Raw genomic sequence first — 27,504 nt, forward strand, 5'->3', positions numbered from 1 at the left:
ACACACCAGTGATAAACCATGCATGAAATTAGTTAAAGTGCCTTATTTCTTACCACTCCTCCTCGACTAAAAGCCCTCCACCTGTTAAGAATCATCTTCTTAACAGGTCTTCTTAAGAATCTTCCAAACGTGTCATTCACGATACCCATTAGACCTTTCAAGAACACCTACTACACATTCAATTCAACTTACATAACACATTGCTTAATCACATCTGATTTATATTTTGCTTCACATCAAACAATCTTAAATGATTCTTCATCTGCAACGTGTGTGTGTGTGTGTTCAAGATCATAAAAACACCAGCTATAAGACTTCTGCAGTTACTGAATTGCATCCAATGGTGAGTGTCCACATTTTTTCATGATTTCATGATTTTCAAGATTTCTTCATGATTGTAGTGGTCCACTCCTGTCCTCAAATGGGAATGTCTAGATAATGATCACTACAACATAAGGATTTTGAATGCAATCAGTATCAGTATCAGGGACAGTATTGGCATAATCTCCCATAACAATACAGAAGAACGATGTCGTGCTCTTCAAACAAATAAGTGCTTGTACCTTCATGGCAGAGAACTTTCTCACAACATCCCAGCAAAAAAAGAAAGAAAAGAAAGAAAAAGATTTGTCGATTTAAAATTGTTTGGGTCTAAGACCCATGGGATAAGTTTGAACCAAACCACGGCAAGAAACACATCCATAATCACTGCAAATGAAACAGATTCCTTCTCTTTGGGTATACATTTGCCTTAGTGTCTTTCATTTTTATAATACTTTACATGACCATTTATACCATAGCGGTTCTCAAAGTGGAGTTTGAGGACCCCCATGGGGTCCTTGGGGGGCTTCCAGGGGTCCCCAGTAAAAAGGGGGATGATTCACTATAATTCCACCCACAACTAAACTGACAGAATGTATGACTATTTTGGTCACATGTAAAAGCAAAAATCGTATCCGTGGTCGAATATTTGTGTCAGTTTAGGTGTCCTTGATGTGAGTTTGGGAACCACTGCCATATACTATTCATGTCTATATAAATGCTTATTGCTCATGCATCTACAGTAGCCTACTCATGGTGGTGGCATTAAATTATCTGGGCTGTGCTAAACAGGAGAGAGTACTTTGTTGGGCGGGCGCCTTGTCCCATGTATCCAATAGTGGCCCTACTACTCAGAGGTTGGGTTGGTCTAAAGGGAGGCCCATACGTTGGTTTCTCAGGTGGGAATGTCCTGCTCATAGACGGCGGTGCTTGGAAAGCTGGGGCTGCGTGATAATACCCCGTAGGATCAAGCGACACCCGGAGCCTCCACTCGGCTGGAGGCTCCGGCAGAGATCTGCGATGGCCCGCAGCTTTCACGTTAGACGCAATAGACGACGGGAGGCTCTGGAACACAAAGGCCTCGTCCACTGAACCAATGGGGCTCCTGCATGCTGCCTCCCAGGGCGTGGGGGGCTTGTACGGGGTTTCTTGCCAGGACATTTGCCTCCTGTGTGTGGGCACAGAAGACGGCTGGCATCCAGGCGCGCTCCCCGGGGGCAGAGGACTGTGAGAGGGCACAGAATTCAGCCGCCTGGGCAGGCTCAGCGAGCGGCTTCTGCCAGATCCCTGAAAGAAAACAACCACATGCTGGGTGAGCGATGTGACAGGCAGCACTGCTGCAGACTTTGCTGCCACCTTCTGGTATCATGGAAGCCGAAACAAAATATGCCTTTGATTATGCAGAGGACTATGAGACTATATGAGAGGAATTTCTTTTGAAATTAAAATAATAAAGACAGAAAAATATATTTTAAACCAATTAGGTGTGCATTATGTAGGTTTTTCCCATCGACATAAATAAGGTTTTTCCACATAAATCCCATAAAAGGGTTTGAGTGACCTGATACAGGTAACATCCTATTTGTCAAGATCTTGAATCAGCATTTGGCAACAATTTAGAGTAGAGGATTTCAGAACTTACCTGCTTCAGGGTTCAAGAAACTTAAAGGGATAGTTCACATTTTTTAAAGTCTAGCCCTATTTGCTACTTTTTAATGATGATGCTGATTGGTAGAGTTCTTTCTCAGCACAATCCATGCTGTTACTCATAGTAGCTCTGGAAAGTTGGGCAAAAATGAATGCAAGGTCAATGGGGTCATGCTCCTGTCTGGGCAAGCTGACTGAAGTTCACTGAAATTGACTTTGTGTGGGGTGTCCGGGTAGTGTAGCGGTAGATTCCCTGCCTACGAACACAAGGGTCGTAGGTTCGCTCCCGCTGTGTTACCTCCGCTTGGCTTGGTCGGGTGTCCATATAGGCACGAATGGCTGTGTCTGTGGGTGGGAAGCGGGAATGAGGGTATGTGTCCTGGTCGCTGCACTAGCGCCTCCTCTGGTCGGTCGGGGTGCTGTTCGGGCCTGAAAGGAACTGGTGGGAATAGCGTGATCCTCCCACGTGCTACGTCCTGCCGGTGAAGCTATGGGTGAAATTGTATTGAGCCTCGTTCAGCTTGTATATACAGGAGCCGTAACCCCATTGACCTTGCATTTATTTTTGCCCAACTTTCCTACTATGAGTAACAGCATGGATTGTGCTGAGAAAGAACTCTACCAATCAACATCATCATTGGTAAGTAGTAAACAGGGCTATGTGAACTATCCCTTTAGAATAAGCACTGTATCAATGTTACTAGATTACAGACTTTGACGGAGTGATTTGTGTTTGTCTGGAAAAATATTTGTACCAGTTCTTTGTTTCCTTCTTCAATACCAAAATGTGATTTATTTCCTCTGCCTGGTGGACATGCTGTGACAAAGACATCGGTCCAGTAGGGTTGAGTGAACCAGATATTGTAGCTTAAATATTGCTGAAGGTTACCGCTGTCAGTGTCAGTGGTAACCTTTAGCACCACTTAGGCTACAATATTAGAAACTAAATCTGTGTGTGCTGGATGTTAGAAAAGTGCTATTGCTGAAAGGAGAGCAAATATTATAAATACATTTTGCATTGGGGTGAGAAAGATAAAGGAGGAAATGTGCAGTGAGTGAAAATGACAGGAAAGAAGCTGGTGGCACACACAGGAAATAGACAAATAAGGGTAAAGGAGAAATTTAATAGCATGATTGTGCAGAGTACAAGCAGTGCAATAAACGATGATATGTCAGAAAGATAGACAGGGACAAACAAGACAGAATGTGGATTATTTCCTAATTTCATTCTGAGGTGCTATTGGTACTGTGCCATCAATAGCAGAATACTTAAATCTCAGTTTTAAGCTTGCTCATGTTTTACATAAAGGATGAGGATACATAATGTCAGTTGACTACACTGACAGTTAAATAACTGGCCATAACTGACGATTACAGAAAAATAATTGCATAAAAACAATGAGGGTTAATGACCACAACAAAAGCTAATGCTTTGAGCTGTTATGACGCTATCAAAGTTTGGAATGAGACTGAAGGAATTGCAAATCGTATGCATCCAAAAAAGAAGTGCATATATCTCCCCAATCACACTAATTAATTACAGTATACTGTAAATATACTGGGTATATGTTGCGTTTATCACAGAAGTATTATTAGCAAAAATTATAGTAGCCTACAGAATTTTTAAAAGGCATCAATATTTTATAAACGTAATAACTGTCCTTATTGTGTTTAGTCTCTGATGATAATGACGTGTACTGTATCTAGTTTCAAACAATCTACCTTATTTCATCTTTGGATTAACAAAACAAAACAAAAAAAAAGCTCAAACTTCACTGTAGCTGGACAAGGCTCTCTAGACAAAAAGAAAAAGAAAAAGAAAAAGAAAAAGAAAAAGAAAAAATGATTGCACATATAATAGCACTTCCTGAGAATCACTTAATATAATTTTAATCTCACCTTTCCGTTGTCCAGCACACTTACACCTTCCAAGTTTCAGGAAGGTGATAAAAAGTGCGGAGTTATTTTATTTATGTTACTGTACATTATGTTATAATAAAGCTGGTAAGAAAGCATTTCTGTTCATTCTGTTTCAAATATCTGTTGTGTGCATCACATTTTCCCTAGTATCATTGCCAGCTAGATACAGGTATGCTTCTCCCTACACAACTGATTAATTCTTTCCAATGAGTGGCCTTCATTTTGACAGTGCAAAACTCAATACCTTCACCTGTAAAGATTGAACTATGAGACAACAAATGCCACGAAGGTGCAACATAAATTGTGTTCTATCATCTCAGTGTTTTTTTGCTATATCAAAACATACCATATAGCTACTGTATATTACAACTAATGCATCTTAAAAATAGGTCTCCACTGTTTGCCTGATACCACTGGCTTTTTAGCAGAAAAGTTTGGCCGAGGAGCCATTTGATGTGTCCCTCTTGCAATGAGGGACGCAGGAGAGAAGGCTGAAGCTAAGCTGCCACCAGTAGATGGCTGCTGGGGAGTGCTTGTGGGCTGGCCGCTTGCTGCTTGCTTGGTGGCTATGCGATGGACAGCAGATGGGACAGTAGGCTTTTTATCCAGTTGCTTGTCAAGTGAAAGAGGCTCAGCTGATCTTGTGTTTTGGCGGGTAGAAGGATATTGGGGACTTACCGATCCAGAGGACTTTGGGGCTTTTGGCTTGCTTTGAACAGCAAGGTCACAGGCATTATGAGGAGACTGAGAAGGGGCAGAACTAGGTTGAACGTTTGGGGTAACCTCAGATATCGGTGCTGGAGATGCTTTGGGGCTTGGGCTTTTGACCTCAGTAACGGCTTCGTATTTGAAGAGTGAGGGGTCCAACTGATAAGGCTGATGTTTCATCACATCTAAGGCACTGAGATGTTTTGGGGGAGGCACTTTAGGCTTCGCTTTGGTCTTTGGCTTGATTTTGGGGCTTGTGGAAGGTGGCTGCTTGGCTGCTGATGGAGGGTAGAAAGGAGCAAGAATGGGATTGTATGATAGGGGAGGTGGGGCACGGACATTGGAAGAATACCTCCAAGAGTTAGGGAGGGATGAGGTGGGGGACGGGGACCTGGTTTTGTTAGCTTGCACTGTGTCGGCATCAACCACAAACTTCTTCATACGGGTCTGCCTCTTGGCAAACAACTCTGCACCTCTTCCCATAACTTTTGGGCCATCGGCAGCCCGAGAAGCAGGTGCCGCTTTTGACGCGTGGACATATGGATTCCCTGCTTGTGGGCAAGAGACAACCGAGTTAGCCGCACTTGCTGACTTCTCTCTTGAGGAGGAGGTTGGGTGAGGTGAGCTGTGGGCTGGACTCCGGGCCTGAATCGGAATACTCACAGGCGATCGAGGTGGCTGCAGACCCCTGCTATTCATGGCTGGTTGAAGTTGAGGCTGAGGACAGGTCTCGACTGGTGCCCAGGCATTAGCAGGCGTTTGAAGTGGTGCCTGAGTTTGAACTGGTGCCCAACGGTCAGCCGTGTGCTGAGCCTGAGGCCGATCTTGGTGAGCAGGAGGCCCGACAGGACTACGTGAAGACGGTGAAATGGGACTTCTCGGTGGGTTCAAGGGCTCAAGAGAGGGACCCTTTTTAGGTTTTGGGGCGACTGGAGGAGGATTCTTGAGCTTTAATGTTCTGGGCTGCATGAAGTTACAAGCCTCAGCACCAAGGCTGAAAAAGTCTTCCTCCGGTTCAATAAAAGACCTCCTGTCCCCTTTGTTTTGGGGGTGAAGGTCTGATGTTTGCTGTGGCGCTGATGACTGTTTATTAGTACCTCTCCGTAAGACACCACTCTTGATCGCTGGCACAGATATACGCTCATCTCTTGAGGCTATGATGTCACCAGTCGGGGACCAAACCTGGGGACTGGTGTGAATCGTAGGCACGGGTACTTTGAATTTCAGTTCGGGCTTCTTTGTCACTGGGACAGGAACAACGGGCTTGAAGGGAGCAGGTGCCCTATTTTGAAATCCGAGGAAGGGCTTGGCAGTTCTGTTTGGCACCAAGGGTCTTGGCACATTGGATAGGTGGTTCATCTGTTGCATATTTTCTTGGTGCGGCGAGTTCTGCTTGAGACTTGCATCCATGTAGTTCTGATTGGCCAGATCAGCGTGCATGTAGGCTTCCTCTCTGGCGTAAGTATCCTGTACCTCTGTGTGTTCACGCTCGGTCATGGCCTCCACAGGCAATCCTTTACTCCTCATTTCTTCATGCTCAAACGCAATTTCATCCATCCGCTGGCGACGCTGGGCAAACATCTTTACACCCTTTCCATTTGTGTCTGGCAGAGCCTCCATGTCTTGAAGATCTTCCCAGGTCAGACTGAAATGTTGCTGTTGGCGATAGACGCTGTACTCCTCCTCTAGCTCAGAGTCACTTGTTGCCGCAAAGTTCCACCCAACTGACCTGACTTCCTCGGCTTCTTCCTCTGTTTGGTTTTCGTTGCCAAACTTGTTCTCACCGGTCCCGTAGCTCACGAGTGTATATTTCTTGACCCTCTGACGACGTTTCTTAAACAGTATGGCTCCCTTATTTTGAGGGTTTGGCGCATCAGTTAGAAGCCGAGCAATGCGCTTGCATTTAGACTTGGTCTCCTTGACGTGTTTCTCTGATTGGCTCTCGATGTGACTGAGCCCTGAGACACAGAGAGGGGGGGGGGGGGGGGGGGGGGGGGAGAGAGAGGGGGGGGGGGGAGAGAGAGGGAGAGAGAGAGAGACAGAAACAGAAAGACACATACAGGGAAAGAGAGAGGGGAGATGAAAACACATAATACATAAAATTACAAAATATAAATATAATATAAAATACAGACTACAATATGTTTTTGGGCAAAGTACAGTAAAGTCATATAACACTGAAGTGAGTACTATTACTAATTACACTATAAGTATACCTTACTAATTACTTTAAAAACTGTTGAAAAAGTTTCAAAGTTTGCTTTCTTTCAAATTGTAGAACTACATACAGTACCTCCATTTTCATAGAATATCATTGTCTGACAGCAAGTATCTCAATAATGGAGGATCAAATGCTGGATAATCATTGGAGGTATTAGTTACTTGCAATGCAAGACTGACTTTAAGTAGTTGACAGCTAATTTTTTTTTGTTATTGATATTATTAGCATTATTACTATTATCTTAGACATTTATTTTCTTCTTCTTTATGAAGCAAGTACACTAATACAAAGTTACAGATTTTTTGTAAAGTGTTCTTGCTGATGCAAGCACACTAATAAAAGCATCATATTTACTTACAGCTAACTTGGGGGGGGGGGGGGGGTCGTCCATGAGGCAAGAAAAGTGAGGAGCTAACTTTCCATTGCCGTCAAGTGTTACGGTTGGAAAAGGCATCAGGTGACAGGCCAGACACCTGCTAGTGTCTGTCACATGCATTTCTGCCGGCCTCATCACTGACAGGGCCATATTTTATTCTTGCCCTGCTCTGACTATTAAAGACACCGGGAATTCGCCCTGCAACTCCACTTCAAATAGACCCCACGTTACAGCATGGCAACAACCAGCACCCATTAGTCCTCTGCACAAACTACACAATCTTCAAGCTTCATACAAGATCTACAATAATTACATCGTATCCTTTGCACTCATGTAGAGGACAGGGATTTAAAAAAAAATTATAAGCTAGTTATTTTGTGCCTCAATGACGGCATTTGTGGTAATAACAAAATTATGTCCAAAGATATACCGGACAATAAGTGGAAAATGAGAAACTAGTTTGCACTGCATGCTGTACAGTTTTGCACTCCTGGTTACATACATTGCGCACACTGGAATCTAACGAATGAGGGTAGAGGATCGCTACTTACGTGTGTCCCTCGCCCTGTGCCTGTCGGGTCTGCACAGATCTCTGGCAGACTCCCGGTTCCTCCTCTCTGCCTGCTCAGCACCCTCGGCTGGAATTCCAAAGGAGACAGGAGCAGGAGGTGCTTGGCTGTACCCTCCTTCTTCTGAAGATTTACCCCTGCTGTCATCTCTGGCTCCGACGCCCTGCCTGTGGATGTCTCCAGGCGGCTCCGGGGTCAGGGTCAGGGCCACGGTCGTATCACCACAGCCCAGAGAGGAGGAGGAGGAGGAGGAGGAGGAGGAGGCAGATTGGGTTTGTGGTATCTGGCTGGTGCAAGGCTGTGGGCTAGGGCACTCTGAGTGTGAGGACAATGGTGTCTCTAAGGTGTCAATGTCAGGAGACCCGCTTGATTCACTGAGGTAGAGGTCGTCCGTTTCATGATATGAGACATCCTCCTCACTTCCGCTGAGTTCAGGCAGGGACTCCCAGTCTTGTGGTTGAGGGCATTCTGGGGGCTGGAGGTCAGCCTTTGGGATATGGGTAGGCTGTGGCTCTGAGGGATACTCCGCATCACTCCCAGTATCATCATCACCGTAAGAATCTGCCAAGGACTCAGAGATGCAAGATTCTTGGGGACCATCTGACCCCGACCAAGAGTGCTCATTATTCTCTGGGTCTTCAGGTTCCATCTCTCTAATACACTTTCAATGGCTCCTGGGTATCACCAAAGATACCTTTATAAAGACAAAGAGAAAAAGCTTCAGGCCAAGGATGACTTTATAACTTTGAAGGCTGATGACATACATTTGAATATATTACAGAAATACAGGTTTAAATTGCCCCGTTGTGTGGTTAATAACGGATAAAGGATGATCATATCTTAAATGTTTCTTTCTTTCTTTCTTTTTTAAGGATACCCACTGAGATCTTTGGAAATAATCTCTCCCAGACCAAGATGACTGTTAACACCAGATGTAATGATTTGACAAAAGTACCAAAGTAGACACGTCAATGCTTCAGCAATACAATTCTAATAACTTTTGAGACAATTAATCCGGGAATTAAACGTTTTAGTGTTCAGAAACATGACATTGCATTAATGTCATACATTGTAACATTTTGTAACTACTGTGTAAATGATTGACTAAATTCCTCTCCCCAATAGGCAGTGGAGACCGGCCTCGGCGATTTCATCCGAGCTGCCCTCGCTCTAAATGGAATGGTATGTAATATCATGGGGGAAACCGCATTCACATCCAAGAGCATAAGCAAAACAATTGGGTGGCTGTTTTCCGAACTCCTGTTTATACAATGAGATTTCTTCCCCTCGCCGTGCTCATCTATCACTGCGATGCATATCAACGTGTGGGAGCATTTCCATTTAAGAACTAAATCTGAGACAGATTTGAGCTTTATAAATAGTAGAACAACTAGGCCTCTTACGCGTCCCTTAAATCAAGTGCTTGTTTTCTGACTTGAAAAATAATTTGCATGGACCTATGTTGTTGGCTGGTGGTGTGACTTGGTGGTGTGACTTGGTGACTTGGACCTATGTTGTTGGCCGGTGGTGTGACTTGGTGGTGTGACTTGGTGACTTGGACCTATGTTGTTGGCCGGTGGTGTGACTTGGTGGTGTGACTTGGTGACTTGGACCTATGTTGTTGGCTGGTGCTGTGACTTGAAAACATGATGGGTCACAATGTGCTCTCTAATAATACTTTCTTCTATTTTTAGCTTTTTATATGGGATCTCCAAGTATGATGATTACCAAACAGAGGGTACTCAGCTAAGAGCTAACTTTCTCTTTTTAACGCCCCGATGTGTGGAATATTTACCTCAATATCCGGTACAGTATATCCTTCTCAAACTAATATTGGCAGTGGAGTATAATGGCTGTGGAAATATTAGACATTTGAAAATTGGCAAATTATTTGTTATTATCCTGTATGTGTTTGCTATATTAGCCAGTGGTACAATTTGCTGGGAAATATGCAGGATTGACATATGGAACAAAGAGGGAGCCTCAATTAAAACAGAAAGCACTCACTTTGATTACTGTACTCTAGCCTACTTGTTCTTACATGAACACAAGTCCAGATGCTGTAGAATGAATAGGGAGAACAAGAGGGTTCCCTCTGAAACCAAAGTTACTTCCTCGTTTGCCTGAGGTGCATGAGCTAGCTGCAGATGACTGCACACAGCGTATATGCCTCAGGCAACCTTTATCATCATCATCAGTCGTCATCATCATCACCATCAGTATATAAATGGGAGCTGGGGCTCTGTGTCTCTGTCTGTCTGTCTGTCTGTCTCTCTGTCCCATGTCCCACTGTCCCACTGTGATGTCATAAATACCACTGTGACATCATCAGTGGCTTCAGACCCCCGTCTTCAGCCATGGACAGCTGTATGTTGCCAGCTCCAGCACACGTGATCCAGCATCCCTGAAGTATGCCATCAAAGAGCAACCAGGTCCGTATGCGAGCTACGTATGCGAGCTGCAGGGCAGGTGAGGCCGTGTAGTGGGCGAGCCTAGGAATCGAGCGCGCGTAGCACGCGAGATGCCTAGTTATATAAAAAGGAGCAAGTGGGCAATATCTGTCTGTTTCCATTTTTGTCCCACTGATGATGTCACAATTTCTATGACATCATCAGTGATGTCATCAGTGACATCATTATTGATCAAAATCATCTTGGGCCCGATACCCTAGTTTATTAAAATAGCTAAAAACAAGTAGACCTATAATGTTAAATAGGGCCATTTATTTCATTTACAAGAAATTAGCACAATTAGAGATTGTACAATTATTTCACTGTTATCTGTATACCTACAATAGCCTACAAATAGTCATGAAATTCTTGGTAAACTCATATCACGGACAATAAAAAATATTTTGATTTGGGTTGAAGAGACACAATCTCATCAAATGGGGCTCTAATGAAAAAGGTTGAGAATCACTGCACAAGACAAAGGCCAGTTCAGCAGCCCTACTGTTTGGACGTCAGCAGGGGGCAGTATAGTAGAAGCTCAGCCTTTTTTACCAGATACCAGAGACATTCGATTAAGCTCTGCATTTACACACAAACACACCAGTTCCGCTATATCCATATCTCTGAGGTTTCTTTCTTGGGTTCCTCCATACAACATGAGTAAGCGACACTTCAAGACGTATTTCTCTTTTCTTTTTTTTCTTTTTTGTCAGTCTTTTGTGATCATGTCCTTGTGTCTTAAGCTGCAGAGGGAGTCCAGAGCATAAGAATTTCATTGTATTTATACATAGGACAATAAAGTTGAACTTGAACTTGCTAGCTATAACATATTCATCTGAGACCAACCTCTGACCCCAGTATCTTTATTCAATTACCATCTACCATTAAAGACATTATTTCACACCAAAACACAATTAGTTCAAATTGTTTGTCTGCTCAATGTTTCCCTTGAACAGACCAGTGCATATGAAGCAAAACTATTCTAAAATGTTTCATATATATATTTTAAGTTTGCAAGAATGCCCTTGATCAAATCAGTATTACAACATTTTCACTTCACTGGATAGTTCCAGATGCTAACAAACAAAGTCATGTACAGGCATGCAAAATAATATATTTCTGCAGAGTAAAATGACAAGAATTATGTCATTATATTTCCTAAAGGGCAAATTGCAATGACATACTGTACCTCTTCCATGCACACATATTATATGCCACATTGGTCAAGACAAGACTTGGAACTACATGCCATAATTTAGTAGGTGTTTGAACCCATAGCATAGCTCAACGGATGTGTTTTCAGACTTTTCACCTGCACTATTACATACTCATCTTTTCTCCAGTTTGACTGTATATGGCACATCATTCTGGATCTGGGATCACTGAGATGTGTGTGGAGTCTGTTGGAACCCAGTGTCCCATGTCCAGACCTCTCTTCACACTTGGTTTCACTTCCACGTTGCCAGGATCAAGCCTAATTTTGGGTGTAGTAGGAAGCTCTGTTTCCTAGTAAGGTCAAAACCTAAGCGTGCTGACTCGTTGCCATGGAGACAGGGAGCCAGCATCCTTGAACTCTTGGTCTGGGTCAGCACCCCTGTGAGCACTGTGCTGCAGGGGATTAGGCCTGTTTCCATGTTATCACGTCTGCCATTGTCTAGGTCAGTACAGCAGACAAGACAATGTATATCAATAAAAAAGCCGATAATCAATCAATCAATCAAACCTTTATTTAACCAGAAAATAAAAACCCATTGAGACCGAGGTCTCTCTTTTTCAAGGGTGATCTGGCCAAGAAGGCAAAAGCACATTACACGTCGGACAAAAATACAAGTACACAAGTACAAAACACAGTACAAATACAAAACTTCTGTCAATAGACCACCGTCTACTCAAAATTGGAGAGTAATTAAGACACAAACTGTTTAAAATACAAGTGCAAATAAAACAGTACAATCAAACAGGCTACATTATAAAGAGAGACAAGAGGGTTTATGATGAGAAGTGCTACACATCAAAGCAGGAGCAGCAAGTGACAAGGGCCTCAGCTAATCTGTTGCTTCAAACTATATAAAGAGACCAGAGAGGCACGTTTAAGACTGGTCTGAAGGTCGTTCCAAGACCAAGGGCCAAAATAAAAAAGACTTCTCCTACTTACTTCAGTCCGCGCGGGTGGCACTTTGAAGCGCACCCAGGCGCTGGACCTGAGATTTACAGAACTCTGAATCAGTTCAAACTTAGAACAAATGTAGGACGGAAGCTTGCCAAGAATAGCCTTATAAATAAAAATTTACCAATGTTGCAACCTGCGTGTAGCAAGTGAGGACCAAGCAACCAAAGAGTAGAGCGTACAGTGGTGCGTCCTATAAGCTGAGTTGGTGATGAATCTTAGAGCAGCATGGTAGAGAGGATCAAGTTTAACTAGGGCAGTGGGACAAGCAAATCTATTACCTGTGTCACCATAATCTAGCTGTGACAGAAACATAATGTAGTTGTGACAGAAACAGGGCCGTGACCAACTGTTGGCGGGAAGAGGGAGAAAAACATGCTTTAACTCTGTAAAAGAAACCAATTGTGAACTTGAGTTTCTTGACTATTGTTGAATTTAGCCTATTCCTCCATTATTATTCTTATGTTCATCAAAGCCCAAAGCATGCAGACATCTCTGGAGAAGATGAAATATTGGACAGCAGGCAAGTGTGAAGAAATCAATGACAAAATGTCTTACCTTCAATGACACTGGAAGGGAGCCAATATTGGGAGGTTGGGACGCATCTTAATTGTCATAGACTTTGATACTGCCTGGTTCAGTGACTGGATAGAATCTGTGAACACTTCATAAATCGCAGACAAAGACTCCTTCAGGTTACCCCCCTCCTTCGAGTATCCATGCTCATGCCATTGTTCTGTATTTAAAGAGAGAGAGAAGAACACTCCATATCTTAAATTAATCTGCTGCTGTCCCCGCCCCCTTCACCCATAGCTGGATTTAGCAGTAGGCCTAAGTGACCAGCATTGTGTATTGGGCATTTAGTTGGAATAACTCATAAATAGAGGTCAAAAGTACTCAAGTGCAAATACTCAAGTATTTGAGTATAGTATATTTTTTAGGATTTGTACTTTTTAAGTATATATAATGCTATACTTACTTGAGTAATTAATAATATAGATATATTAATATAGATACAGATAATATAATAATATTAGTTTAAATGTACACACTGTAAATGAGTAAATCCTGAAGGAGCAAAACCTTTGCACACCTAAACTTTTTTGGTTTTCCACAACACACACACTATGAAAACAGCACAGTAGCATTGAGACTGCTCGCTAACAGGTCTGGAATCACTTCTGCATTTACTGTACAGGGACAGCTTAGGTAACACTGGTAACATGTGCTGGATGTGTGAAATGTATTGGGGTAAATAATAAAAATATAGAACATTTTTAAAGTAACACAAATTTACTTTTTTACTTGAGCACTTTTAAATAGGTTAATTCTTACTCTTACCTGAGTAATTCCCTGGACTAGACTAGACCCTTTTCATGGGGGCCATTTTGTGTCGAAAAGGCAGAATAAACACAGGTGCAAGCAAAACACTAATGAGGGTTTCCAAATTCCAATCATGGAAGTTGGAAACCCTCATTAGTGTTTTGCTTACACCTGTGTTTACCCTGCCTTCCTCTGCTCAAAAAGGCATTTTCAGAATGAAACTTTGCACTGCTGTTGGTGTCAAACCATGGCATTATGTTTGAGAGCAAACATTCATTAATAAGTTAGTGAACGAACTAAAGGCATAGGGTACTACAGTATGATCGAGTGAAAATAATAATAGTGTGATATTCAAAATTTAAATATGGATGTACAAGAAAGCATGACAACATTTTTCATAGGGCTACTGTTGCCATACTGTAGCCTACTATGTACTATATAGTTAGGTCAGAGTCAAGTCATTTTCTCGCTGCTGTCAAAATGGGCTGTAACAGTTTTAGCAGTAGCCTAATAATCAATGAGAAGTTAGACATCATCAAGCTGTGGTAAGGAATGAATTGTGGGCATACCTCATTTAATTATTGTACTGTAAATAGATGAGCTATGCCCACAATTCGTTGACCTCTTTGACAGGATGCCTGTAGGCTACATGGAACTGAAACCAGGGCTTGCTCAACTTTAATTGGGGGGTCTCTATTTTCCTACGGTTTTGGGGAGGGGCAGCGTTTTTTCCTGCGTGCATCGAGGTGATCTCTGCCCTGGGGAGACTGGCGGTCAGGTCGCGGCGTGCGGCCGCTCCTGCACTGGGTGGAGTGCCCATGCCTCATGCATGGTTAAAAGGCTGTGGGATGCCGGTTAGGTTAGGATCCTATTTATTTATGTCGATGGGTAGGATCAATCTGGGAACCCAGAATCTATTTTTATTTGAAAAGAAAATATTTATTAATTTAGTTATTTAGTTATTTGTTTGTATGTTGTTGTTTTTTTTAAATAAAAATAGACTCTGGATTCCCAGATTGGGTTAGGATAGGTTAGGATTAGTCTCACGTAGTCAGACCCACCATCGACGTCAGCAAGCTTCCAGCGGTTGGCACTACGAGACTATGGTTAGGATAGTGTAAGTTTAGGCTGTCGATTAGTTAGGCAGTTCAGCTGAGGGTTAGAGTAGATAGATCAAAGTAGGTTAGGTTAGGTTAGGTGCAGGGCAGGCTGTAGATTAGATTATTTGGTTGCTAGGTAGTTCAGGTTAGAGTAGTTAGAATGTCTGTCTCCTTCTCGTCTTTCTTTTCTTTCTATATGCTTTTTATAAGTCGTTCAATTATTTTATTGATTGTGCTTAGCTAGATTTAGCTAGACACATTCTCTGTAAAGTCCTCTGAGACATGCTTGTGAATTAGGGCTATACAAATAATGTCTTGGACTATTTTCAATAATGAAGACTACTTAGCAGCTAATGCCCAGTTCAGGTCATATCACAGTGCACGCCCCCTTTCTTTGAGGTTGTATAACCCATGCATTGTCAGGCTCGCCCCCTGTCACTGGTGCTGTCTCCTCACCCATTCACAGTTTACCACGCATGTGGCAATAACCAATCAGCCCAAGCTATTCCTTTCCAGCTGATCCCAATCACCTAATCAGCGTAGTATACAGGCCCGGCGCCACGAGGGGGCCTAAGGGGGCTTAGCCCCCTCAGTTCAATTTTCGGCCCCCTCACTTAAAAAAAAAAAAAAAAAAAAATTTTTTTTTTTAAAGAATAGTTAATCTATAATGGCCAGTTAGGCAATGTTTGTACCTGACATGTTTAGGCTGCTGTTTCTGCAGTCTTCATCAAATTTGATCAGTTTAAGTTGATGTAGGCTACCCCACACACACACACACACACACACACGTACACGTACACGTACGTTCATTCGTTCAAATAGAGCTTTTGTAGGGCCAATCAGTGGCGCTGGAAGTACTTTTAGGTAGGGGGTGCTGCAAGGCCGTAGCCACCGATTAGCCACTGAAGGTCGCCGCCAAATTTCTTTTGGCCACTTTGTCGCCAGAGGAATATTAACATTAAGATTAGACTGTTGTGTCATTATTCAGTCACCTTTTCTCACTCACCTCCATGTCACCACTTGCTCCCACTGCTGTGTTGGAATCTTCATTCTCTCTCCCACCCTTTTTGGACTTTTAGCCATATTTAGAGGAATATTTAATATTAAATTAACATTCAGTGTCTTCTCCTCTTCTCTGCAGCATTACTCAATTTACCCTCAGGACTCAGGGACAGTGATAGCCTACCTGCTATTCCTCCCATATATCCAGGGCCGGATTAATAGTACCATGGGCCCCCAGGGCATTTCATTTTCTAAGCTATTCATTTAGCCTTTTAGTCATAAAGATTATATCTTCCAGACTGAAATGTTATAACAGAAGTGGAGTATTGGCCAAAATTACATGAACATTTGGACACTTATTCAGCACCCCCCACCAGGGGGTGCTGCAGCGCCCACCGCACCGTGCTTCCAGCGCCGTTGGGGCCAATAGTAATGATTAACAGTGTTGGTGAATGTTTCGATCAACATTGTGTCTCTTAGTTGACTCGCATCACTGTACAGGGTCACTGTATAGGCTATATAGCCTACAGTACCCTGAAGAAGGCTGCTTGTGCGTGGGTTATGTCCCAGCTCTATTTTAACATGCACAATCTATATTTTTAAACATTTCATAATGAAATAGCCATCTCAATAAAGGTGTTTTACTTTTTGCCAGAAGAGCCTTGGAGCTTTCTTTTTTGAACTTTTGTTCACCAAAGAGCACATTCATCACACCTGTTTTGGACCTGTTGCACTCTGGACCTGTTCTCTCCTTGGGTAATACACTGTCTGCGTGGCCAGGCAGCTCTGGAAGCATTGGAAAATGAAGTTTGACAACATCCTTTCAGAAATCAATGGATTTGGGAAATTCCAAATCATGCTACTCTTGATCCAGAGCATGTCTCGAATTACTTTGCCTTGCCACTTTTTGTTGAATAACTTCATCGCGGCGGTTCCCTCTCATCACTGCGACCTAAGCACGCTGGGCGGAGAAGGTGAATTGAGGAATTTAACCCTGCAGCAGAGACTTGCTGTTGGTGTCCCAGTGGAGAAGGATGGGACACCAAGCTCCTGTCAGATGTTTGCAGACCCCCAATATCAATATCAATATCTGTCCGTCTCCAACAGTAGTGATGAGACACTCACTGTGCAGTGTCAGAATGGATGGGTGTATGACAACAGCACCTATAGTTCTACTATAGCAACAGAGGTAAGTGTCCTTGAGTAACTGATCCAGGAGTACTTCAGGTTTACCCTCAGTTTCTTCTGACAGCTCCATCTGATGACTCGTTGTGGAAGAGCCCTCTTACCTTACGATCATAAAATGTGTGGAAAAGTTCTGACTGAAGTTGATATGACTAATATCTGGATGATGTCAAAGTGAAAAATGAAAATGTGGGTTCAATTGAGTGAAATTGCAAGAACAAGGTCATCAACTTACACTGTATTTTTTTCTTGTAATATTTTGAATGGTTTCTTTGAAGTGGGATCTTGTGTGCAGCAGGAAAGGGATGAACAAAGCAACAGCCACTGTTTTCTTCATGGGTGTCATGGTTGGAGCTCCATTATTCGGATTTCTCAGTGATAGGTAAGACACAACTCAACATAATATTTATATATATATATAAGATCACGCTATTCCCACCAGTTCCCTTCCACCCCAAACAGGCAGCCGACCGACCAGAGGAGGCGCTAGTGCAGCGACCACGACCCATACTCTTAATCCGGCTTCCTACCTGCAGACACAGCCAATCGCGCCTGTATGGATGCCCGGCCAAGCCGTAGGTAACACGGGGGCGCGAACCTGCGACCCTCGTGTTGGTAGGCAGGGAATCTACCGCTACACTACCCGAAATCTCAGCAAAATATGTTTCTAAAACGTGACATTTTACGTCAAACAAAGGTGTGAAAATTGCAACAACAAGAAAATGCAGAAGTCCTTCAATGTGATGCACTTGTGGAACAAGTTAAATATTAAAGGGGGACTGACCCCCCCCAGATTTCTTGCAAAACGGTATTCTACTTGATTTCAAAACTCTGCAGGCAAGATGGCCGCCTATACTACCTTCTTTAGCTGGCAGAATTCCTCCCCCTCCTCCCCCATAAACTAACATATCTTGGCCAATAAGTATGTAACATACAAAATAAAACAACCCGTAATGTCTTCATTTGATGTAGAATGCAGAGGACATGTAACTGTTGTAACTGTTGATGATACATGTAACTGTTGATACATGAAGATCATCAAAGACACAAACCACCCCCACAACAGTCTGTTCTCCCTGCTACCCTCAGGGAGGAGATACAGGGTCCCAAGAGCATGCACAAATCGCTTGAGGGACAGTTTCTTCTCACAGGCCACTAGACTCCTTAACATATACAAATAGTGTAGTAGCCGTACTGTACCGCACTGCAGCTGCTACCATCACGTATGACTAATGTTCAATAGTATGTTAATTAGGCATATGCTATTTGCACCTAACAGAATGTTATTATGTTTAATTATGTTTAATTATGTTTAAAGTATGTTCATGCCATTTGCACATATGTGCCACTGTCTTACTGCTTTATTGCTTGTTGCCTCTTGTTTTAATTATTTTTTATTTTATTTTTGCACTATGTTGTAACGGAGTCTACAGCACAAGAATTTCACACGTGATACTTGTACTACGGAGTGACAATAAAAATCTTGAATCTTGAATCTTGTTTAGTTAAACTTGCATTCCAGGAATATTGCTCTAAAGATAACGATAATGGCTCGAGAGTTTCGTCCTGAAACCCACCCGCTTTGCGCCAGAACACAGAACACAATCGATTTGGGGGTGGAACGCCAACGCCAGTGCCCAGAACTGTCAAATCAAATCATCAACAGAGACGCTATGACCCGCCTCCCAGTATTCTCAGTGTATCCGAGATAGATATCATAGAAAACATTATGAATATAGCCACGTTATAAACAACAAACTAACGCTGGTGATCCGTATGGAAACAGTGTTACTCGAAATGGTTAAAAGTTTTTTAAAAATTTGGTCTTTCAGTGGCGTTTTACTGCCATGTAACATAACTAACTAGCGGCTAATATTAGCCACAGTAGGCATTACCCATTGTTCTTAAAGGGCTCGCACCGCGTGAACTACAGTAATCACATGCGGGGGAAAACATTTGTTTCACATAAATGGGGCACGCGCTAACCCCACCGTGACGTCACGATGTATCAAATCTCCCATTCATTTGAGGGCACAAAAAAAGCAGGTTTGAACCCATAGAGGGAACTTATGCTGCTGAAAATGATACAAATGGTACAATGGTAACAGTTTGGTCTCAAATGTGGAAATTTTGACCAGAATTCTTCACACACCACCCCCAAAGTCATGGTTAAAACCTGAAAAAAAAGTGTTTTGGGGTAAGTTACACTTTAAGTAGCCTATTCATGTTATCTGTATTAATCACTAAATGGTCAGCTATTTTTATTACCTATGCTTGACTATAGAGAATTGCACAGTTGCCATCAATTGTAATCAGGGATGTAGTGATACAGAGGTGCATGGGTAAACTATCCAAGGTGAGTAGTTTACCCACCTTGTTTGCCCTCATTGATTGATACAGTTGATCTGAAAATAGGTGAGTACACTCATTTCAAAGGAGAGGGTAAAGTGCATCTACTTGCGTTTACCCTCCACCCCTGATTATAATGCACAGTGACAGACAGTAAGTAGATAATGTGCTTGATCGTAGCTGAGATAACCCTACATGAGAACGGGTTCTTAAATGTACCTGTAATTCTTTACACTAAAAGAAACTGGAAAGTTTTGAGGTTTTGTCATTTATAGGTTATTATTGATTATGGATTTTCATTGTCTGGCCTACTTGACATCAGGGGCGGTTCTAGGCCGTTTTTGGGTGGGCTTTAGCCCACCCAAAAATAGTCTCAGCCCACCCAAAAAAATAGAGGCAAAAAAACTTTTTTTTTTTTTTTTTTTTTTAATCCCTCTCCAAATCCATGGTGGTCATTAGTAGCAGTTTCTGACTACACTCAATGCGCTGTGTGCATGTTTCCCCCCCCCCTCTATGTTCTTAGGGTGGGCTGAGACAAAAATTTAGGGGGGTTCAGCCCACCCGAAAAGTTTCTAGAACCGCGGCTGCGCAGGCGCTCCCTCCTCCATCTATCTGCCTAATCCCACATCACTTCACACAGGTCACACACACAGTACAGCAGCGAAGTGGTCCTCCACAGTCCACACAATCGTTCTCCCCACTCATGATCAATGAAACTGAGGTGAGCATTGAGCAGTCAGAGTCGTTAGTAGTTACTTAATTAGCGCATATTGATATGCAAATTAGCACGTAACGTTGTCGTAGGCTAAACAAAAGAACTTGTCGCTGTGCCTGCCAGACAAACAGGTGGACTGGAGGAAGGTAGGTAGGCTACCATGGCACCAGCCAGCCATGTCATGCTAGCTCGCAGTAAGCGGGTGTAAATGGATGTGATGTTTTTTGAGAAACATATGGGCATAAGTGACAAACATTTTCAAACGGGTCCCTTGTTATCTGAATGAAATTAAGCCCTTCAGAATCGCAAGTGGCTGCTTTACACAGCCTGTCTGATGTGATGATGACGATAGCTTAACATGCGTGCATGGCATCACTTATGTCTTGCTGTGATGTTAGTTCAGTATCTCAATAAAAGTTCTTACAGGCTTGTTATTTCCCTCTAAAGGCCATGGCACACCAATCAAACATTCTCAAACAAACACCAACAAACACCAACAGACAATTGTCTGTGAATGTTGGCAGATGTTGGAGATTGTTTGAAAGCATGGCACACCGACCAAACATATTCAGCACAACAGTCCCAAACATGTAAAAAAGAAACACCAGAAAAATAGAAACTGCACTGTGTTACAGCACATAGAAGATGGCTCAGACTGACAAAGTTAGTTATACATCTGTCGAGTAATACAATGATACACCCAGTTTATTTATTTTGTAGCGACAGATGGCCATAAACGCCACACTCACGTGACGCTTCTTGAGAGAGAGGTGAGGTAACTGCATCTTTCTGCAGACTTTATCGAGGGACCTTGAAGGCGTCATGTGACAGGCAACACTAGTTAAAGCCTGGAGGTCCTGCTGATGGCCGCTGCAACAGTGTTTTCTCTGCTATCAACCTGGTTAATCTCGCTATATTCTTCACCACAGCGGGTCATTACCCGCTGTGCACTTAATCGTGCACTAGTTCTGCATAAGCACCTGCAGCTCTCTCCTTATTTTACTGACGTTCTCAGTGATCACACGGCTGTTTACATGTGTTTCTGAACGGCTAGCTAGTTATTAGCATAGCTCGCTGTTAGCCGTCATGGATGTTCTCTCTCTCCCTCATTATGTAACCTTGCTGCGCATAACATTACTTATTTGCGGGAGTGCATGGGAGAAGTCTCCCGCTAGTGTTGTTGATGCCCAGTGTGATGGCACATGGTTGGCAGAGAAACGTATGTTTGCTGCGTCGCGTGTAACGTTAATTTAGAGGAGGCTCTGCCTCTGACCAAACTGACCAGACAACCGCATGCATGAGCTCCGTTTCCATGGATACGCGACTGAAAACATGGGAAGTTACCAGACAACAGCGAACAGCGAACAACGCCGGATTGAACAAGTCGAATCCTGGCAAACATGACAGAACATCGCCGAACACGAACAGACAAGGACAGACAGCTATGGCACACCAAACGAACATTTGTCTTTGTTCGTGTTTGTTCGTGTTTGTTTGTGTTTGTTTGAGAATGTTCGTTTGGTGTGCCATGGGCTTAAGGCAGGGATGTCAGAGATACAGCCCGCGGGCCGGATCCGGCCCACGGGCAGGTTTCATCCGGCCCGCGAGATGTTTTGGAATATTAAAATATATATATATATATATTATTATTATTATTAAATTCGCACCCCATTATCATGAACTACGTGTGGCTAATAAGCAAGCTAAGAGTTCATTCATAAGTTAATTAACCTGCACTACAAGGAAGTATGTCAGTAGGTCATCAGGTGTAAACAAAGCCGCCATGATGCCACGCTGGAATTGAATCGCGCATTCAGCTACCTACCAAAAAACAAAAGAATCAACAAGATCAGGCGCGGACTGCATAATCGGGCACGTCGGGCAAATGCCCGGTGGCCTGGCCTGGCCTGGCCTGGCCTGCAAAAAAAAAAAAAAAAAAAAAAAAATTGTGCCCGCAGTCAGGCCACTCACTGAACAGCAGGCCAGGCGCCGCCTACTGGTTTACTAGTGGTTTTATTACTTTATTCAGGATTAAAGTGGGTGCATCTCATTGTAAAATTGGACTTGGCCCAAATTGGGCTTCAAACGGCCCAAATTGGGCTTCAAACGGCCCAAATCTGGCTTTAAACGACCCAAATTGGGCTTCAAACGGCCCACATCTGGCTTCAAACGGCCCAAATTGAGCTTTAAACGGCCCAAATTTTTCTGACGCCGGCACGTGCGTCAGCCCGTATCGGCCTGGCCTGCTTGGTATCTAATGCCCGGCCTGAATTATGATCCCAGTCCGCCCCTGAACAAGATGCTGTCGAAAAAGAGAAAGGTTGACACGGAATGCAGGCAGTTTCAAGAGAAATGGAAAGAGCAGTATTTATTTTGTGAAGTAAATGGGTAAATGAGTCGAATTGATTTTAGTAAAAAAAAAATCCGGCCCCCATGAGGTCTCAGTTGAACAAATCCGGCCCTCTACCTAATATGAGTCTGACACCCCTGCTCTAAGGGAGTGCAAGGCAGATATTTAAACAGCCTTGTTTGTGTACAGTACCAGTGGCATGGGAGTAATAAAAAGGGATTAAGGACCAGGACCCCTGGTGGTCAGTAAGATGGGCTGGTTGAGCCAATGTTAAAATGATCTTTATTTATTATTTATTTTTGCTTTAAAACTATTTTTTAATTTTCTGCTTAAAGTTCATGAAAAAAGTGGCATTCTTGTTTTTTCACACAATAATTTCATAATACCATTTGTAATGCCACCGTTGTAGTGCTGTTGTTCAAAATTAAAGTACATTTTCTCAGATTTATTGGTGTCTTTCTAGTCACACAATTTAATAGTCAGTGTTTCCCATACACTGATCTATTTGTGGTGGTACACCCTACATAGATTTTGACCCCCACAAATACTGCCACATATTAATTTCAACTAGTTGACTGCAAACTCCTGCTTTAGTGCTTACAGTATATTATTATCTTGTCGGAATATTATTCCAGCCAATAAGTTAGGAAGTTCCCTTTTGATTTAATTTTACTTTTGTTTTGCCTACAAAGCAAAATGTTACTTTACTTGAAACTCCCCTGAAGTGATTTTGGTATTATTTATGCAAGCATAATTCTACCATATAGTAACCTGTATGCAGAATATATATAGTATATATAGGGAAACAATTATTTTTTCATTGCTGTAAAACCACAGAACGGTAAAGAAAATATTGATGTGTGTAGTTCTTCATAGATCTAGTCTCTTCATTTTGATCTCAAAGTGCGCCAGTTTGATCCATTTTTACTTGAAACTGTACAAAATCTTCTTCCGGGGGGGCATGCCCCCGGACCCCCCTAGGGGTTCAGTGGTCCATGACCTTTGGGTGGGCTGAGCCCACCCAAAGCTCTGATGCTAAAACCGCCCCTGCTTGACATCAAGCATCAAGGCATGTGGCCCGTGGACTCAAATGAGCTTGACACCCCTGAACTAAAGCAACTTGGTTAAGGTTATAACTTGGTGAAGGTTATAGGGTTATGGTTTGAGTTAAGGTTATAGGGTTATGGTTTGAGTTAAGGTTATAGGGTTATGGTTTGTGTTGGGGTTCAAACCAAAAGCAAAAACATGACGTGCCTCACTTGGGAGTCGAACATGTCATGTGCTCTCTCGCTTGCAAGATAGGGATGCTACAGGTCCGCCAAGCGCACCCCTACTCCCTCAGTCTTTAGACTCTATGACGTGTATAACGTAGTATTCACGCAGCCTATCTAGAAACACCATATGCAACATATTTTCGTTCAGAAATGTTCATATTCTACATATCCGTGGATTCCAGAAACATACGATGGTGACATTTTAGAGGGACGAGTCATTAAACCCACGCGGTTCGCTCACTCCTTTCTAGCGTCCCTGTGCTCGCCTGCTCACCTCGTTTGTTTTGCCCTCGAGGTCTCACCTGCTTCGCGGGCACGCAGCTCAGCCGCTGCACGGCCTCGCCCACTCGACGCAGTTGTGGGCCGTGCCAATCTTTGCCTTATTATAGTAGTGAGATAACACTGTAAGCTAGGCTATAGGAAACGTCCGATGATTGTGTGCGTAAAAGTGCATTCCAATATTATGATTTTTTTTTTATTATGGCAAAATTAATGCGTTGAAACAATTTGATGATTATTTATGATTAAATTGCGATGTATTAATAAGCCACACATTGTATTGCCAGATAGTTTGTTAAAAGCATTTTGTTCTGAACATGTTTTTTTCCAGATTTGGCCGGCGTAAGCTGCTGCTGGTGGCTTACCTGTCAAGCATGGTGTTTTCAGTCCTAAGTGCATTCTCCACCTCCTATGTCATGTTCATCATCATGAGATTTTTCAGTGGAATAACACTTTCAGCTATCAGCATTATCTCCATTGTTCTAAGTAAGTCATAGTAAATTAACACTAAAATCTGATTAATGAGTTGGGGAAAATAGGATGTCTCAATGACACATATTTTCACAAATCTCCATATTTCTGATTAGTTTTACAGTGACAACCATGGGCGGAGTTAATGGGGGGCCAGGGGGGTGCAGCCCCCCCCCCAGTCGTGAAAAAAAATAAAAAAATGCTCACCATTGCAAATCTCCATCTCACTGTCTGGCTGAATGTGATCATACAATTTATATCCACTTTGAAAAGAATCACAGGTATCTCTTTGCTAAAGCTGTGACAGGGGGGCCTCTGACAGGGCCTTGGTGCAGCCGCCCCCTCCCTCTGGATTGCCCTCCCCAGTCACATCTGACAGGCTAAAACTCATTGTATTTCATACTCATTATGTCATCTTTCCAAAAAAGCCCTTTTCACTGTTGCTTTTGACCTATAATATTTCTCTCTCTCTTCGCCCCTCTCTCTCTCATCTATTTTAATATTTTCTCTCTATTAAAGTTGTTTTATCCTGTATTTGTAAAGTGTCTTTGAGCACGGTCAAAAGTAAAAGTGAACAGTAAAGCACTATATAATATACATTACATTACTAAACATACAATAATGAGTATTAATGTTCTGTAATTCTACTCATATTCTAATATTTCTTATATTTCCATTCTTATACTTATTAAACAATAATTAGAGAGAGACCATGATGATGCCAGCCTTAAAATTAGATATTCCTCTAAATATGGCTTCAAACGGGCAAAATTTCAAATGTAAAATGGCAAGTTTTTTTTGCAAATCTATGTCTCCTGCAGAAGTGGCCCCCCCAAAGCTAAAAGTCAAACTCCGCCTATGGTGACAACTCATTGGAATGTGAAAGATATTTCACTTGACACTTGACATGTGTTGACACTTCTGCAGATGTTGAATGGTGTGGCATTGAGCACAGGACCTTTTCTGGTGTAATCATAAGCCTGGATTGGACACTTGGTAACTGGATCCTAGTTGCATTCGCTTACTTTGTAAACGACTGGAGGATGCTCATCCTGGCAGTGACCTCACCCCTGATATTATCAACCATTGCTTGGTGGTATGTAGTTTCACATCATATTCTTGATGTCATAAAAAGCCGAATCCCTGATTGCATGATTGAGAGGTTGATGTGATGCTGATTCACACCAGATGTTTTGTCGCTTCAGGTGGCTCCCTGAGTCTGCCAGGTGGCTCCTGGCTAATGGTCAGGCAGAGACTGCTCATCTCTACCTCACGAAATGTGCCAAGATGAACAACAGATCCAAATTTATGGAGGACATCACCCCAGAGGTACATATACACATTCAGTTCAGCTAAATGATCTGTTGCTTTTACCCTAGATACTGACGGTCTCGCATTGATACAGATACAACACGGATGCATTGTGTGTGTGTATGAAGTGTTGCTTTGTTTGTGTCTCGCTTACTCACAGACATTGTTGGACTCGGTAGAAGTTAACGCAGGAGAAAAGAAATACACTATTATGGATCTTTTGAGGACCCCGAATATCAGGAAACTTTCCATCTGTTTAGGGATTGTATGGTAAGCGCCAATAACATGGGATGGGGTCACATTAACATTTTGTGACTAGCATGAAAAGCACCGAAAAGAAGGAGAAATAAAATAAGAAGACGAAAAGAACCACAAAACAATCTGAGTTTAGTTTTAGGTTTATTGCGGCAGAACCTTGAATGGAAATGATAAAAAGAATTGTCACAAAAGTTTTTATGTCTTTTCCATCTTTTAGGTATGGAGTGGCATTTACATATTATGGGATAAGTCTGAATATCACTGGGTTTGGGCTGAACCCATACCTTACACAGTTTGTGTTTGCCTCCATCGAGGCTCCAATTAAGATTGGCGTCTATTACTTCCTGAAGAAAATTGGTAGGAGGCCTGGCCAGGTGTGGACACTCCTGTTAACCGGCCTCTGCCTCTTCATCAACTTGTTCGTTTCAACCGGTACATTTTGGCTTCTAATGAATGTATCCATTGTATGAGAATCTAATCATGAGCCTTGTCTTAATACTGTATAATGCCAATGTATGATTACATTGACAATATTGCATTGGAGAATTCACTTAGCCTAAAATGTGTTCATATTATTTCGCCTCAGATCAGTGGGTAGCTCGCACCGTCGTGGCAGTCCTTGGGAAAGCCATGTCGGAGGCATCATTTACTACCGTGTTCCTCTACACAGTTGAACTATACCCTACGGTCGTACGGTGAGTCAACAAGCAACATGTGCAATTCGACCGCTCGGTGTAACAATCCGATTTTCTGTTGCGATCACATGACACAAAGTTTCAATTAATCTCATCTCATTGGCTATTCAGGCAGAATGGCTTGGGCTACAGCTCGTTTGTGGCTCGGCTGGGTGTCGCCATCGCCCCGCTCATCATGCTACTGGAAGATGTGTGGCATCTCCTCCCTGCGTTGATTTATTGCACGGTGGCAGTGGGGTCTGGTTTAGTGGCTACACTCCTGCCTGAAACATTAGACACCCGTCTGCCAGAGTTCATCGAGGATATTGAGAAACCGAGGTAAAGGTGATATATAGTGTTAAGAGGCCAAGAGGGACACGTATTCATTCAACCGCCATGAATTGTCGGCTATTTGCAGTGCCAGTTAACCTCCCTTTCTTACAAAAGAAGTGGGACGACATTACATGACTGAGTGGAGTTTCACTTACAATAATGAATGACATGCAACGAGTCAACTATTAGCCTGCTCACTGGACTCGAGTGCAAAGAATAATCCAAAGTCATCTGAGGCAAAGAGTCAAGACATGTCTTTGCCTGAGACGACTTTCGAGTAAGCCTTAGCCTTAGCTCACACACCATATCGCTAAAGCCGCGCTGAAGCCGAGCTCACGCTAAACCGGTCGCACAAGAAGCACTCTCTTTTCCTCAGCGCCTCGCTCGCCGCGCCTCGCCCACAACTTGCATTGACTTCATGCCTGGCAGCTTCACACTTGGAAAATGTCTCACCTGTTCACAAGGATGTCGAAATGAAACTGCGGGGCTTCAGCGTGGCTT

General features: G+C 42.8%; 2 protein-coding genes across 2 annotated transcripts; one reads left to right on the top strand and one right to left on the bottom strand.

The window, feature by feature from the left end:
- Nucleotides 1–1,086: 1,086 nt before the first annotated feature.
- synpo2b (synaptopodin 2b) lies at nucleotides 1,087–8,411 on the bottom strand (the record flags this gene model as incomplete). The annotated part of the gene is made up of 3 exons (XM_083655834.1): nucleotides 1,087–1,608; nucleotides 4,567–6,554; nucleotides 7,745–8,411. 3 exons carry the CDS (start codon nucleotides 8,409–8,411, stop codon nucleotides 1,087–1,089), a joined length of 3,177 nt encoding a protein of 1,058 aa, XP_083511960.1.
- An 8,195-nt stretch (nucleotides 8,412–16,606) lies between these two features.
- Nucleotides 16,607–27,013, top strand: LOC310793515 (solute carrier family 22 member 7-like; the record flags this gene model as incomplete). The annotated part of the gene is made up of 9 exons (XM_083655314.1): nucleotides 16,607–16,993; nucleotides 17,268–17,371; nucleotides 24,288–24,442; nucleotides 25,355–25,523; nucleotides 25,633–25,756; nucleotides 25,899–26,008; nucleotides 26,214–26,428; nucleotides 26,583–26,691; nucleotides 26,803–27,013. 9 exons carry the CDS (start codon nucleotides 16,607–16,609, stop codon nucleotides 27,011–27,013), a joined length of 1,584 nt encoding a protein of 527 aa, XP_083511440.1.
- Between the last annotated feature and the right edge of the window lie 491 nt (nucleotides 27,014–27,504).

This window comes from Poromitra crassiceps (genome assembly GCF_964638095.1).
Source record: "Poromitra crassiceps genome assembly, chromosome: 19".
In the NCBI taxonomy this organism is placed as follows: domain Eukaryota; kingdom Metazoa; phylum Chordata; class Actinopteri; order Beryciformes; family Melamphaidae; genus Poromitra; species Poromitra crassiceps.